This window comes from Pan troglodytes, chromosome 11 (assembly GCF_028858775.2).
Source record: "Pan troglodytes isolate AG18354 chromosome 11, NHGRI_mPanTro3-v2.0_pri, whole genome shotgun sequence".
NCBI lineage: Eukaryota > Metazoa > Chordata > Mammalia > Primates > Hominidae > Pan > Pan troglodytes.
Genome location: NC_072409.2, coordinates 1,617,409 through 1,630,546, shown reverse-complemented (window position 1 = coordinate 1,630,546; position 13,138 = coordinate 1,617,409). Strand labels below are relative to the sequence as shown.

Genomic DNA, 13,138 nt, shown 5'->3' with positions numbered 1-13,138 from the left:
CCAGCAGTGCTGTGCTGTGTGTGTGTTGGGGACTCTGCTGAGCCCTTTGTGGCCAGACTGGGGAGGCTCCTCCGGGCTGGCTCTGTCCCCTGTACCTTGTGAGGGAGGGGCTGACCCCCGACTGGGTTACATCGTGGTGAGCGGTTCAGAAACAAGCTGTGGAATGAAGTGGACGTGGCGTTTTAAACACATGAGCCCGTCTGTTCTTAGGGCTTTTGTTTGTTGTCCCAGTCCGTGACTCCAAGACTGGGACCCCCAGAGTTCCCAGGATGGTCTGGAGCCTTTATCCTCAGGTCAGCATTGTGGAGTTAAAGGGAGGGGACCACGGCCCCTCATTCTCAGCAGAGCCATGGTGACCTTGATGGCGGAGGCTCAGGGGGACCTGGACCGTGGACACCACACAGCTGCCCTCCTCCCTCCCGAGGCCATTTCAGGGCTGGAATCCCTGCCCTCCTCTCCTTTCCTCCCGGGCTGGTTGTTGCCTTGAGAGTCCGTGCGCTCATCTCCCCACTTTTACCCCAGGGGGAGGCCCCTCACCTTCCCACCATATCCCTTGTACTTCCTCCCACCCTGGACTTGGGGGAGCTGGGGGGAGGGGGCCCTTCCTTCAGCAGCAAACCCTCCTGGTGTAGGGCTGTGGGCCATCCCACCGCAGCCTGTCCAGGAGCTGCTGAGCCCGTCAGCCCCAACTAGCACCTCCTGTCCAGGCCCGGCCCAGCCCTGCCTCCAGAGCCTACAGAGGGGCCTCGCCCAGGTCCTGCTGCTCCAGAGCTTGTGGGTGCCCACGCTGCAGGCTGTTTGGGGTGGTGGAGCAGAGCACCCGCTGGAGCTGGGGGCTGAGTGGCCGTGGGGGGACCATGCTCCTCCTGTGGCCCAAGGCCCAGGGGTTCCACCTCATAATTTTTGTTTGTTTTTAAACAAGGAAAATGCAAAAAGCGAGGCGACGGCTTAAAGATGGAGAACGACCCCCAGGAGGTGAGTGCCAGGTACACAGTGGGTAGCAGTGGTTCAGGGCCCCGGGGTGCGTGAGCCGGTGCCCAGCGCTTCACACGCCTTTGACCCCAAGCACCCCAGTTATGCTGTGGCCACGGGTGCCGCTGGCCTTCCCAACTGCTCTGAAAACCCCACACTGCCATGGCTGTATCTGGGGGTGGCCGGCTCACCTGCACTCGACAGACATCACGTTGGACTGACCCCTGTTTGCATTTGACTGACCTGAGAGGTATTTAAGTGAACTCGCCAAACTTTTATCCCAGTCTCGGTGGGCTCGGCGCTTCAAGGCACAGGACACATCTCGCAGCGCCATGGGCGTGGGTTTCACTCACCGGAGCCACCTGGGGCCAACCCAACCTGAGCCCGACACACCCAGGGCCTCGCACCCTCCGTGCGGCGCCTCCCACTCCCTTTAGAGCACGGGGTGGAGTGACTGCCCACAGCACTGCAGCTAAACCTGTGTGTGGGCACTGGAACCTTCCGGAACGCACATCTAGCCGAGGGCAGCTGGTAGTCCAGCACCCACTTCTATTTTCGAGTGGTGGTTTGGTTATCCGTGAGGCCTGGGGCGGACACTGCTGTGATTAGTGGGAGGTCCTGGGTAGGGGGCTTGTTCAGGGAGCCATCAGCGAGGCTGGTGTTGACCGTCAGACCCTTTGGGGCAAACCTATGTTTAGCTATCCCATCTCTTCAGCATATCGTTTCCAAATGGAAATGGCTGTTATCTTTTCAGATTAGAAGACTATCCAGCCTTTTCTAAAACTGTGGGCCACATGGGTGGGGCCCAGCCTGGGCCAGTCTCACACCTGTTCCCTCCTGTCCCCAGGCGGAGTCTGAAATGGCCCTGGATGCTGAGTTCCTGGACGTGTACAAGAACTGCAACGGGGTGGTCATGATGTTCGACATTACCAAGCAGTGGTAAGAGGGAGCTGGTGGGGGCAGCTGCCTGTGACTCTCACCCCCCTAGCCCCTTGGGCGCCCTCTTTGTGCAGCAGATAATGGTTAGAGCAGCATCGTTCTGCAGGACCGAGGGACTCTTGCTGGGCAGCTGTGGCAGCTCAGCCACAAGGGGCACTGGCCTGGATGTCAGGCTGGGCAACGACTATGCCTGTGTCTATGGGGCGGGATGGCGTGGGCCGGCTGCAAAAGGCATCTGGGGCAAGGCACGCACCTTCCATAGCCCCACTGTTCTTCCTGAAAACCCATCTGAGACTTGGCAGAAGCAAGTGGCTGCTTGTGCTGGGGGCTCCCCGCGACCTCCGTCTTCATGACCTAGGAGGACCCACAGCCAAGATTCATTCTAGCAAGAAGATGACAGCGAAATCAGCTAAGGGCAGTGGCACACAGGACGATCTCTGGGGGACCAGGCGCAAGCCCCCAGAGTCCACTGTGGAGTCGCATGGGATCCACTCAGCTCCTCAGGAGTGCAGTGTCCCCCAGGACGCACCGGAGCCCCAGCGGGGGGGTGCTGCGGACGCACACTTGGCACAAGGCTCCTAGAAGAATGAGGGCCGCGTGAAGACCAGTGTCCTGGTGCAGGGCCCCTCCTAGCCACAGCCAGTGCCCGGAGCACCAGGAGCAGCGTGCCCGATGCGTCCAGGCATCTGCTCTTCCCAGCAGTGGGTCTGGCCTGGGGGCCTAGTCAGCAGCTTCTCTTACTTGGGAAGACCCCCACACCAGGGTTAAGCGTACCGCCTGTCACGGGGCCGCACACTCAGCATGCATCAGCAGCCCAGGCCTGAGGGCGGCTTGAAGCACCTGACCAGCCATGCTCTGGGCCTCTGCCAACCTTTGCCAATGCTGGGAACCGTGCCTGCCCTCCCAGCCTTCAGCACCACCACCAAGGACTGACCGCAGGCACCCTCAGGAGAGCCCTCGGTGGGGGTGTGGCACACGGATGGCAGGAGAACCACACACGGGGCTGGCGGCCCCACCCAGGGCACAAGTTCAGCTCGGGCGCACACACGCTGGCCTCACCTGGGCGAGCAGTGGTGCTCCTCTCCCTCCGGCCTCTCCTGTCTAGGCAGCAGGCCAGCCTGGTGGGTGGGAAGTGGCTTTTCCCAAGCGAAGTTGAGTGTGGACACAGTGTGGCCTCCACGGCACCTCCCACTGCTGCCACAGGAACGGCCTGGAGGGAGCTGCAGCCGCCTGGGCTGCCATGCGAGGAGTGGGCAGGAGTGACAGCGAGACTTGAGCCAGCCTGAGAAGACGTGGCAAAGGTGCTTACCTGTGGGCCCGGAGACCCTGTTGGCAGCACCAGCCTGGGCAGGCGATGCCTATGGTAGCAATGCTCTGTCTGGAGCCCCTGGTGCCCAGCAGGAAGGATGGAAAACACTGGCTCAGACAGCGGCTTCAAGCACCACGCAGGCCTTTCACAGCCACGAGAGGCAGGAGACACCAGAAGGCCACCTGCTTAGGAGGCCAGAGGTGCCCCTGGGCCGGCCTTGGTGAGGGGCCCGTTTAAATGACTGCGTGTAAATGAAAGAAAATGAAGTTAGAAACAGGATGTTGCATTTTTTACTCCCTTATGTTGGCTTTCAGTCGTGGGGAAGTTTTGTCACTTGAAGCGCTGGTTATTTCTTCACAAGCCATTTGGAAAACCATGCAGCTGGGAAACTGGCAGTTCCGCGCCAGGCAGACTCTGGAGACTTGCCGTCCGTGCCAGGAGATGTCTGCTTAAGACAAGGCTCTCCAAACAGCCCGCTTCACCGGCAGCCGCAGAGGCACCCCAGGGTGTCCTCGGCTGCCCCGGTGGGCAGGGAGCCTGGAGGACCAGCCACAGGGTCGACACCAAGGGGCACAGAGGACAGTGCAGAATGAGGGTGGACGCAGATGAAGCCAGAGGTGGTTTTGTAGGGATGCGGACACGGGGTGCTCTGAGGGGAGGCAGGGATAGGCAGGGGCGTTCCAGTGTGGGGTGCGGTCAAGTACCTGCCATCAGGGAGAGGGACGGGCGGGGGCTGCAGGCTGAGGGGTGCGAAGGCCCTCGAGGCACTTCCCTCTAGCTCTGCATGCACGAGGCATGCTTCTGCTGGGTTGGATGTTGGAAATGAGAAGCAGCCACCATCCTCGGGCCTGGGTGCACAGCAGCTTTCCAGGGAGGGACAGGGCGTCGCAGGGCTGAAACTAAGCCAGGTCCTCACCTGTTCTCCGAGGACCTTCAATTACATTCTCCGGGAGCTTCCGAAAGTGCCCACCCACGTGCCAGTGTGCGTGCTGGGGAACTACCGGGACATGGGCGAGCACCGAGTCATCCTGCCGGACGACGTGCGTGACTTCATCGACAACCTGGACAGGTGGGTGCAGTGGCCCTGCTCCCGAGGGACCCTGCGCGGTGCTCCGGTGTGCGGGGGAGGGTGCTGAGGCAGAGGCCCAGGGAGGGGTTAACGTTAGCATGGGGCCCGGCGGATGTGGGTCTCGCCGCTGAGTGGGGCTCACTGAAGCCTGGGTCTCCCCGATGGCAGGGCCGGGAACTGTGTGCTGGGGAACTGTGTGCCCAGGACTGTGTGCCAGGGTGAAGTGCTGGCACTGTGGGGTCACCTGCAGAAGGGCACTCGGCTTAGCTGCTTAGCAGGGCTCAGCAGGGTCCTGTGGCCTCAGAAGCCTGCAGGAGGAGGGAGGGCAGTGCGGACCCACAGCTGTGGGCCCAGGGGTGATCCTTGGCACCAGGGCAAGGGTCTTTCTCTTGCATCTTTCTTCCTTTCTGAAAGCAGACCTCCAGGCTCCTCCTACTTCCGCTATGCTGAGTCTTCCATGAAGAACAGCTTCGGCCTAAAGTACCTTCATAAGTTCTTCAATATCCCATTTTTGCAGCTTCAGGTAAGCACTCACCACGTGGGGTGGAGTGGCTGCTGGTCTCTCACCTCTTTCCAGGTGTCTCCTGTGTAGCGACGGGTCTCCCTCCTAACCCCTGAGAAAGCTGTGGGCCTGCTCGGAGGTTGGCTGCTGGCAAGGGCCCAACGTTCTGCTGCACCTGCCTGCTCTGGGTGGCAGAGGGTACAGGGTCCTGAGGGCTAGACCCAGTCCCAGGAGCCCCTCCACCTCTGCGGGGACCCCTTGCTCAGTTTCCCCCAGTGTTTTTGGTTGTTTTTGTTTGTTGAGATAAGGTCTTGCTGTGTGGCCCAGGCTGGAGTGCAGTGGCGCAATCATGGCTCACTGCGGCCTCAAACTCCGGGGCTCAGGCAGTCCTCCCACCTGTCTCCCAAAGTGCTGGGATGCCAGGCGTGAGCCACCGAGGTACTCGCTGTTCACATCTCACGTTTCCCTGGTGCTTGTGTCAAAACCAAGGAACCAACTTTGGCCTACGGACTAAACTCACTTTCCCTTGTGGAAACAAGGGCCAGGCCAGCTGTGGCTGCAAAGTAGCCCAGCAAACGATGAGGCTTGAACCTCCTCGCCCTGGGCTGCCCCGCCTGGGTCTGGGGGACCTGGGGCCCAGCCGCAGCTGCAGCAGCCTTGGTCTTTCTCCAGAAGGATGTCAGGCTTGCCCAGGAAAGGGGCTGTGCTGTCGTCCTGGTGTCAGAAGAAGTGAGGATGCCTGCAGGCTGGGACTGCTGCTGGGGACGTTTGGGTTGGAAGGAAGGCGGCAGTCAGACTTGCCCTGTGCCGGCACTGCTGGGGAGGCCCCTCCTTCCTGCAGAGCCGTCCCCTCGTCACTGGGTTGATTACTCCTTAGAGAGCTCCCCACTGCTCAGCTGCTCCATTCCCTAATGGTTTGCCCTCCAAACCCTTCCAAAGCCTCCCAGGGAGAGAACGGGACCCTGGACAGAGTCTTGAGCTGGAAGCGTAGGGCTGAGCTGTGTGTGACTATCCTTTTGCTATGGATGTGTTCAAGCAGATCTGATGTCCTCGCCTGTCTCAGCAGCGGGACCCATTTCCTCTTTGTCTTGCCCCTGGATTGCCTGGAAGCAAATTTCAGGCCTTCTTTATGTCACCTAAAAATATTTCAAACACATCTCTAAAAAAATCAGTTGTTTTTTTAACCTGACCGTAGTACCTAATGTAATACCGCCTGTTAAACTCACAGAAGGTTTTTCTTGGAGAAATAAGCCACAATAACAAATTGAAAAAATAAAATTCCCAAAGAGTTCTTCCAATCGTCAGATATTTGGTCAGTATTCAGAGTAGGATCCAGAGTTCACACATTACATTTGGTTGACAAGTCTGTAGATTTCTCTTTGTAAATCACATTTTTTTGTTGTTGTTATAGCCTGGGGACCTTAATGACTTTAATACACTCTTTTTTTTGGAGACGGAGTCTCACTCTGTCCAGGCTGGAGTACGGTGGTGCAATCTCGCCTCACTGTAACCTCTGCCTCCTGGGTTCAAGCAATTCTCCTGCCTAAGCCTCCCAAGTAGCTGGGATTACAGGCGCCTGCCACCACGCCTGGCTAATTTTTGTATTTTTAGTAGGGACGGGGTTTTGCCATATTGGCCAGGACGGTCTCGATCTCTTGACCTCGTGATCTGCCCGCCTTGGCCCCCCAAAGTGCTGGGATTACAGGTGTGAGCTACCACGCCCAGCCTCACATTTTTATTTTAAAAACCTCTCCAGGCTGGGCGCAGTGGCTCACGCCTATAATCCCAGCTGTTAGGGAGGCAGAGGTGGGAGGACAGCTCGAGCCCAGGAGTTCCAGATCTTCTGCCTGGGCAATATAATATAGCATGACCCTGTTCTAAAAAATATATATATATATATATCTCTGAAAAAGATGATTCAAAAAAAAAAAGGAGAGGCCAGGCAGGTAGCTCAGGCCTGTAATTTCAGCAGAGGCCAAGCTGGGAGGATCACTTGAGCCCAGGAATTAGAGACCAGTCTGGGCAACATAGCGAGACCCCATCTCTATTAAAAAAAAAAAGAAGGGGCCGGGCACGGTGGCTCCCGACTGTCATCCTCGCACTTTGGATGCTGAGGCAGCTGGATCACCTGAGGTCAGGAGTTCGTGAGGCTCCGGCGTTTGTATTTCATTTGAATCTAAAGTGAGCAGCCACAGGGACCCGCAGCTCATCAGACCAGCCTGGGGTTCCAGGCCAGGAGGGCAGCGGTTTGCTCCAGAGCCAGCTGCTTGTGGGTGTGGGACGGTGGCGACGCGTGTACCGGGGCTGTGTCCTGCCACCAGAGGAGGTGTGCGTGGCGGGGAGCAGAGGGGCTTTGTTTCCCAGGTGAAGGTGCGGCTTCTTCACCCTTGGAGGTGCGTGTGTGGGTGGGGGTGCTTGCTGTTGAGGTTTATGCCTGTGGCTGACAGCTGTCCCCCAAGCCATGCTGGCAGCGTGTAGGTGTCGTGCCGGCCACCGCAGAGGAATCCTCTGGGCGTCTGTGGTTCAAGTGGGGCCCAGCCCAGAGCTCCATGACTTGCTGAGCAGCCAGCCCTGCAGCATCTCCTGGTTTTGTCAGCAGGAGGTGTCCCCTGTGCATTCAGGGGCTGTGGGGCCGGGGCACTCGCAGCAGGAAGGAGCCCTGCTCAGGCCTGCGTGCTCCCTTTCCGCAGAGGGAGACGCTGTTGCGGCAGCTGGAGACGAACCAGCTGGACATGGACGCCACGCTGGAGGAGCTGTCGGTGCAGCAGGAGACGGAGGACCAGAACTACGGCATGTACGTGGCCGGACCCGCCCGTGCGGGCGGTGTGGGGGCTGCGGGCGTGGCCGTGGTGCAGGGCCATGGGCTGCACCAAGGAGACAGCAGAGGGGAGTGTCCCCTGTTTGGGGTAAATTCGTCATCTTGGGGCACGGGTGGAGGAGGACTCAGGTTTGCACTGCCCCCAGCAGCCCCCTCACAGTCACCCCTGGCATGGACTCCTCATACAGGTCATGCTGTGCCTGCCACTCTGAGCACCGCTGACCGTGGCCAGGTGCTGGTGCTCGTGGAGTGCATCAGGGGCTTGGCCTCCCAGATTGATGCCAGCATGGGGTGTGCTTTCTGGGGAGCTGCTTGACTTTGGGAAGCTCCCTGTGTTGAAGAGGCATACAGGCCAGGACATGGAGGTCTCTGGTCCTCGACAGCAGAGGGCGGCTCAGAGCATCCTCCTGAGTGGGCGTGGGCAGTGCATAGCTCCGGGGTTGCGGCCAGTGGGACAGCTGGCCCGTTCTCTGCCTCAGGCTCCTGCACAGCTAGGGGCTTGGTGCCTCCCCTGGGACCCAGGCAGGGACCACGGAATCAGTGGCCCTCCTGAGGCCCCCCAGGAGGTCTCTGTTTCCAGGAGAGCCCTGTGGGTAACCTTGGATCTGGCTGTTGGCTCAGACACACCAAGAGACTGAGAGGGAAGGCAGTTTGATGCCTGGAGAGGGACCCGTGGCTTCCAGCTGCCAGGCCAGCCCCAGATTGGAGCCCCCCGCATGGGCGCTTCTCTGTTGAACCAATCCTGGCATTTCCTGGGCCTGAGAGTTGGGTCAGCTGGATGCTGCGATGGCCACACGTGCTCCACCAAGCCCCAGCCCCCTCCTCTTCCCAGAAACCCCCGCTCACGGGAAGGTCCAGTTGCTGCCATCTGGCCACCTCTGCATGGAGCCCCCAACAGCTGTGCCTCAGAACAGATCTGAAGTGACTTTCAGGGGAGCTGGACACATGCACGCTGGTGCCTGCTGTCCCCACCCTTCGGCACTGCTGCTCTTTTTCTGAGATGGAGTCTCACTCTGTCGCCCAGGCTGGAGCGCAGTGGTGTGATCTCGGCTCACCGCAAGCTCCGCCTCCCGGGTTCACGCCATTCTCCTGCCTCAGCCTCCCAAGTAGCTGAGGCTACAGGCACCCGCCACCACACCCAGCTAATTTTTTTTGTATTTTTAGTAGAGACGGGGTTTCACTGCGTTAGCCAGGACAGTCTCCACCTCCTGACCTCGTGATCTGCCTGCCTTGGCCTCCTACAGTGCTGGGATTACAGGCATGAGCCACCGTGCCTGGCCGGCACTGCTGCCCTTGGAAGTGGATGGGGATGATGGCCCCTGTGGGGCGGGTGGCCCAGAACACAGCGGCTCTTCCCAGCCCCAGCAGCAGCAGCAGAGAGCCCCCTGTCACCTGAGGGCCTCAGGGAGAGGCAGGGGAGCCAGGCTTCTCACCCGCCTTCTGCCTTTCAGCTTCCTGGAGATGATGGAGGCTCGCAGCCGTGGCCATGCGTCCCCACTGGCGGCCAACGGGCAGAGCCCATCCTCGGGCTCCCAGTCACCAGTGGTGCCTGCAGGTGCCGTGTCCACGGGGAGCTCCAGCCCCGGCACACCCCAGCCCGCCCCACAGCTGCCCCTCAATGCTGCCCCACCATCCTCTGTGCCCCCTGTACCACCCTCAGAGGCCCTGCCCCCACCTGCGTGCCCCTCAGCCCCCGCCCCACGGCGCAGCATCATCTCTAGGCTGTTTGGGACGTCACCTGCCACCGAGGCAGCCCCTCCACCTCCAGGTAGGCCCTGGAGCTGCCCCCCCCAAACTGGTCCCAGACCCCCAGGCCCTCCCTCACAGGTGGGGCCCTGGATTTCGGAGCGCTCCACGCTTCTTCCTGCTTGTCCCAGTCCCGTGGGTACATCCCAGGTGGGCCTGGCTTGGGGTTGGGGGCAGTGAGGGTTCTGGAGCCGAGTGAAGAGGACCCGGCATCACTGTTCACAGAGCCAGTCCCGGCCGCAGAGGCCCCAGCAACAGTCCAGAGTGTGGAGGACTTTGTTCCCGACGACCGCCTGGACCGCAGCTTCCTGGAAGACACGACCCCTGCCAGGGACGAGAAGAAGGTGGGGGCCAAGGCTGCCCAGCAGGACAGCGACAGGTGAGGGGTGGGCCTGGGCCTCCTCTCCCATTGCCCCCCAGCCTCCAGGGTGCCCGAGCAGCAGGTGGGGCTGGCTTTCTAGGGGCGCAGAAGGGGCCCCCCGCCGGCTGGTCACTGTTGGCTGAGGACAGAGCAGCTCTGTGGCTGGAGCAGACGAGGGAAGGGTTTGGACGGGGCTTCCAGACCCGTCAGAAAGGCCTGGCCACCTGCTCTGCCCACACCCTGGAGAGGACAGGGGCACCTTGGGGTCTTCTGTGGGCAGATGCCACATGGAAGTCATTGGAGAGGCCACTGCAGGTCATATGGGAGGTTCAGGCCACCAGATGTGGTCTCCACAGGGCCAGGATCCAGGTGCTGCAGAGACAGGGGCGGCTTCCTGCAGGTCCTAGAGCTGGGAGCTAGAGCCGCCTCCCCAGCCATCTGCCAGCCCCTCCCACCACTCTGTCTGCCAAGCTGCCCCAAATTTTGCCTGCAGCAAAGCCCTGCATTTGGTCCCAGGACAGCCCTGGACAAGCTCCACCCACAGTGGCCTCAGCACCTCAGCCTCACCCATTGCTGTGGGGCAGCGGCTTCCTCCAGAAATACACAAAGGACAGAAAGCCCCGTGGCCCTGAGCTGGGCCCGCCTCCTCCACGAGCGCCCACTTGTGCGGCTCCACATCCTTCACCCACTGAGCGGCCGCAGGGCAGCACTGTGTCCAACCTTGTGCCCCCGACCCCTTCCTGCTCAGAAGCCCTGTGACGACCATGAGGGGGCCTCTGCACAACACAGCACCTGGGGTGGGGTGGCCCCACGGCCAGGGTGTGCTGGGTACCAGGGCGCCTAGAACCAAGGCCCGTGAGCCCGGCCAGCCATCCCTACCCCGTGGCCCCTGACCGCTTTGCCCCCTGCTTTGCAGTGATGGGGAGGCCCTGGGCGGCAACCCGATGGTGGCAGGGTTCCAGGACGACGTGGACCTCGAAGACCAGCCACGTGGGAGTCCCCCGCTGCCTGCAGGCCCCGTCCCCAGTCAAGACATCACTCTTTCGAGTGAGGAGGAAGCAGAAGTGGCAGGTCCCACAAAAGGCCCTGCCCCAGCTCCCCAGCAGTGCTCAGAGCCAGAGACCAAGTGGTAAGGGCAGGTGTCCCCACGGGTGCGGCCTGGAGACCCGGGTGGGGCAGTTCAGGACGCCTCCAGAGGACCCTGACTGACCCTCTGCTTGTCCACAAAGGTCCTCCATACCAGCTTCGAAGCCACGGAGGGGGACAGCTCCCACGAGGACCGCAGCACCCCCCTGGCCAGGCGGTGCCTCTGTTCGCACAGGTCCGGAGAAGCGCAGCAGCACCAGGCCCCCTGCTGAGATGGAGCCGGGGAAGGGTGAGCAGGCCTCCTCGTCGGAGAGTGACCCCGAGGGACCCATTGCTGCACAAATGCTGTCCTTCGTCATGGATGACCCCGACTTTGAGAGCGAGGCATCAGACACACAGCGCAGGGCGGTAAGACGAGTCCTCCCGGGGCAGAGGTCAGCCAGGTGGCCAGGGTCCCTCCCACAGGCCTGATCTGGGTGGGTGCACTGGGAGGAGGCTTCTGGAAGAGGCATCTCATGTCCCCACACTTGGGCCTTGCCGGCCTGGTTTGAGATCCCACAACCCCTGGGGGTGTGGGAGGGATGATGGCCTGACCAGTTGCTCTCCCTGCTCCAGGATGAGTTTCCCGTGCGAGATGACCCCTCCGATGTGACTGACGAGGATGAGGGCCCTGCCCAGCTGCCCCCACCCCCCAAGCTCCCTCTCCCCGCCTTCAGACTGAAGAATGACTCGGACCTCTTTGGGCTGGGGCTGGAGGAGGCCGGACCCAAGGAGAGCAGTGAGGAAGGTGGGTGGGGGCACCAGAGTGCGGTCAGCCTGCTGGAGTTTGGGTAGAACGTGGGCCTCCTCCCAGCTGCTGGCCGGGGTCCTCTCCTGAGTCCAGGATGCTGTGCCATGCTCCTGGCAGCCCCCTGCAGGAGCTGATGTTTGCAGTGTGGTCCTGTCCATCAGCAGGGCCTCCTGGAGGGCTGGGGCTCACTGCTTTGTGAGTTTCTAGAGAAGTCCTGTCACCCAGCTTGGGGTCCCCGTTGGCCTGAGTTTGAGCCACTGTCTGTCCTGTCTGTGCAGGTAAGGAGGGCAAAACCCCCTCTAAGGAGAAGAAGAAGAAGAAAAAAGGCAAAGAGGTACTGGCTACTCCCCTTCCTGGCAGGCCAGGACTGGGTGGCATGTGGTCCTGGGACCAGGGCTGTGGCTTCCTGTGACTCCATGGCGCCCCCTCCTTGTGCTCCTCAGGAGGAAGAAAAGGCTGCCAAGAAGAAGAGCAAACACAAGAAGAGCAAGGACAAGGAGGAGGGCAAGGAGGAGCGGCGGCGGCGGCAGCAGCGGCCCCCGCGCAGCAGGGAGAGGACGGCTGCCGATGAGCTGGAGGCTTTCCTGGGGGGCGGGGCCCCGGGCGGCCGCCACCCTGGGGGTGGCGACTACGAGGAGCTCTAGGCCAGTGCGGGCAGTGGCCGCCCTGGGGCGGGGGGGCGTGCCTGTCACTGCCTGGGGAGGCATTTGCCTCTGTACCATCGCCTTTGCCGCTGCCCTGTGGCTGCCGTGTGCGCTTCTGAGCTGGAAGAGGCCGGGCATCGGTGGTCCCCAGGCTGGGCCCTGCAGGTGCTGGGCCTTCAGGCCCAGTGTGAGCCTGCTCTGCAAGAAGGGAGGGGACAGCTGGCTTCAGCCAGGCTCAGTGGACACCCTGGCCCTCTCGGGGCAGAGCCGCCAGTGTTTCTCAGGGATGTGACTGAGGCCCAGGAGGGACCTGTGAGGGTCTGTTTACAGAGGCTGGGCAGGGGCCGCTTGGCTGTGGGGTGTGCGCTGCCCCGGCACCTGCTTGCTCTCCGCGCTCACCTGGGGCCGCAGCATGCCTATGGTTCCGCTTCCGGCCGGGAGCCCTGAACACGGGTGTGCAGACGCACCCTAAAGGGCGGCCCAGGCCCCACGCTAGAAGGCTGGCGAGACCGAAGGCAGCATGTGAGGCCTCTCCTGGGAGTGGGGGTTGTGTTTCCCACAGTGGCCTCAGCTGCACCCCCGCTCAGGTGAGCCCGAAGGCAGGAGCCGGGAGGCACTCCTCCCAAACACTCCACTCAGACCATAAAGCACTCCTGTTTCACTCCGCGTGTGTCTGTTCTTCTCCCTGCACCTCTGCTCCCGCTGACCCGGGCCCAGGCTGCCGTGGGTTGGCAGGAGGCTGCCCAGCAGTGGTGTGAGGACGTCCCACCAAGTCTGGCCACACCCTGGGTACATTCCAGCCCACCTGTGCCAGGGCTCAGCAGCTGCACGCAGCACGCTTGGCGACCTCAGCCCCAGGAGGTGGAAGTCCACTCTGCAAGGCTCCCAGGCAGCCGCCTGCA

The 13,138-nt window shown here is 61.6% G+C and overlaps 1 protein-coding gene across 3 annotated transcripts in view; it reads left to right on the top strand.

Moving 5' to 3' along the window:
• The window catches only part of RABL6 (RAB, member RAS oncogene family like 6), a 32,393-nt gene extending 19,496 nt beyond the window's left edge, over positions 1-12,897 (top strand). For 2 of the 3 annotated variants that reach the window (XM_016962178.3, XM_054658603.2), the window contains exons 4-15: positions 923-975; positions 1,820-1,911; positions 4,149-4,289; positions 4,707-4,812; positions 7,482-7,585; positions 9,061-9,377; positions 9,581-9,734; positions 10,633-10,845; positions 10,946-11,210; positions 11,418-11,589; positions 11,871-11,926; positions 12,036-12,897. In XM_016962178.3, coding sequence (XP_016817667.1) covers positions 923-975; positions 1,820-1,911; positions 4,149-4,289; positions 4,707-4,812; positions 7,482-7,585; positions 9,061-9,377; positions 9,581-9,734; positions 10,633-10,845; positions 10,946-11,210; positions 11,418-11,589; positions 11,871-11,926; positions 12,036-12,236 — 1,874 coding nt within the window. In that variant the 3' untranslated portion in view covers positions 12,237-12,897. Of the gene's footprint in view, positions 1-922; positions 976-1,819; positions 1,912-4,148; positions 4,290-4,706; positions 4,813-5,463; positions 5,763-7,481; positions 7,586-9,060; positions 9,378-9,580; positions 9,735-10,632; positions 10,846-10,945; positions 11,211-11,417; positions 11,590-11,870; positions 11,927-12,035 lie in introns of those variants that run through there. The other variant, XM_016962182.4, reaches the window with a different exon arrangement.
• Positions 12,898-13,138: the final 241 nt, after the last annotated feature.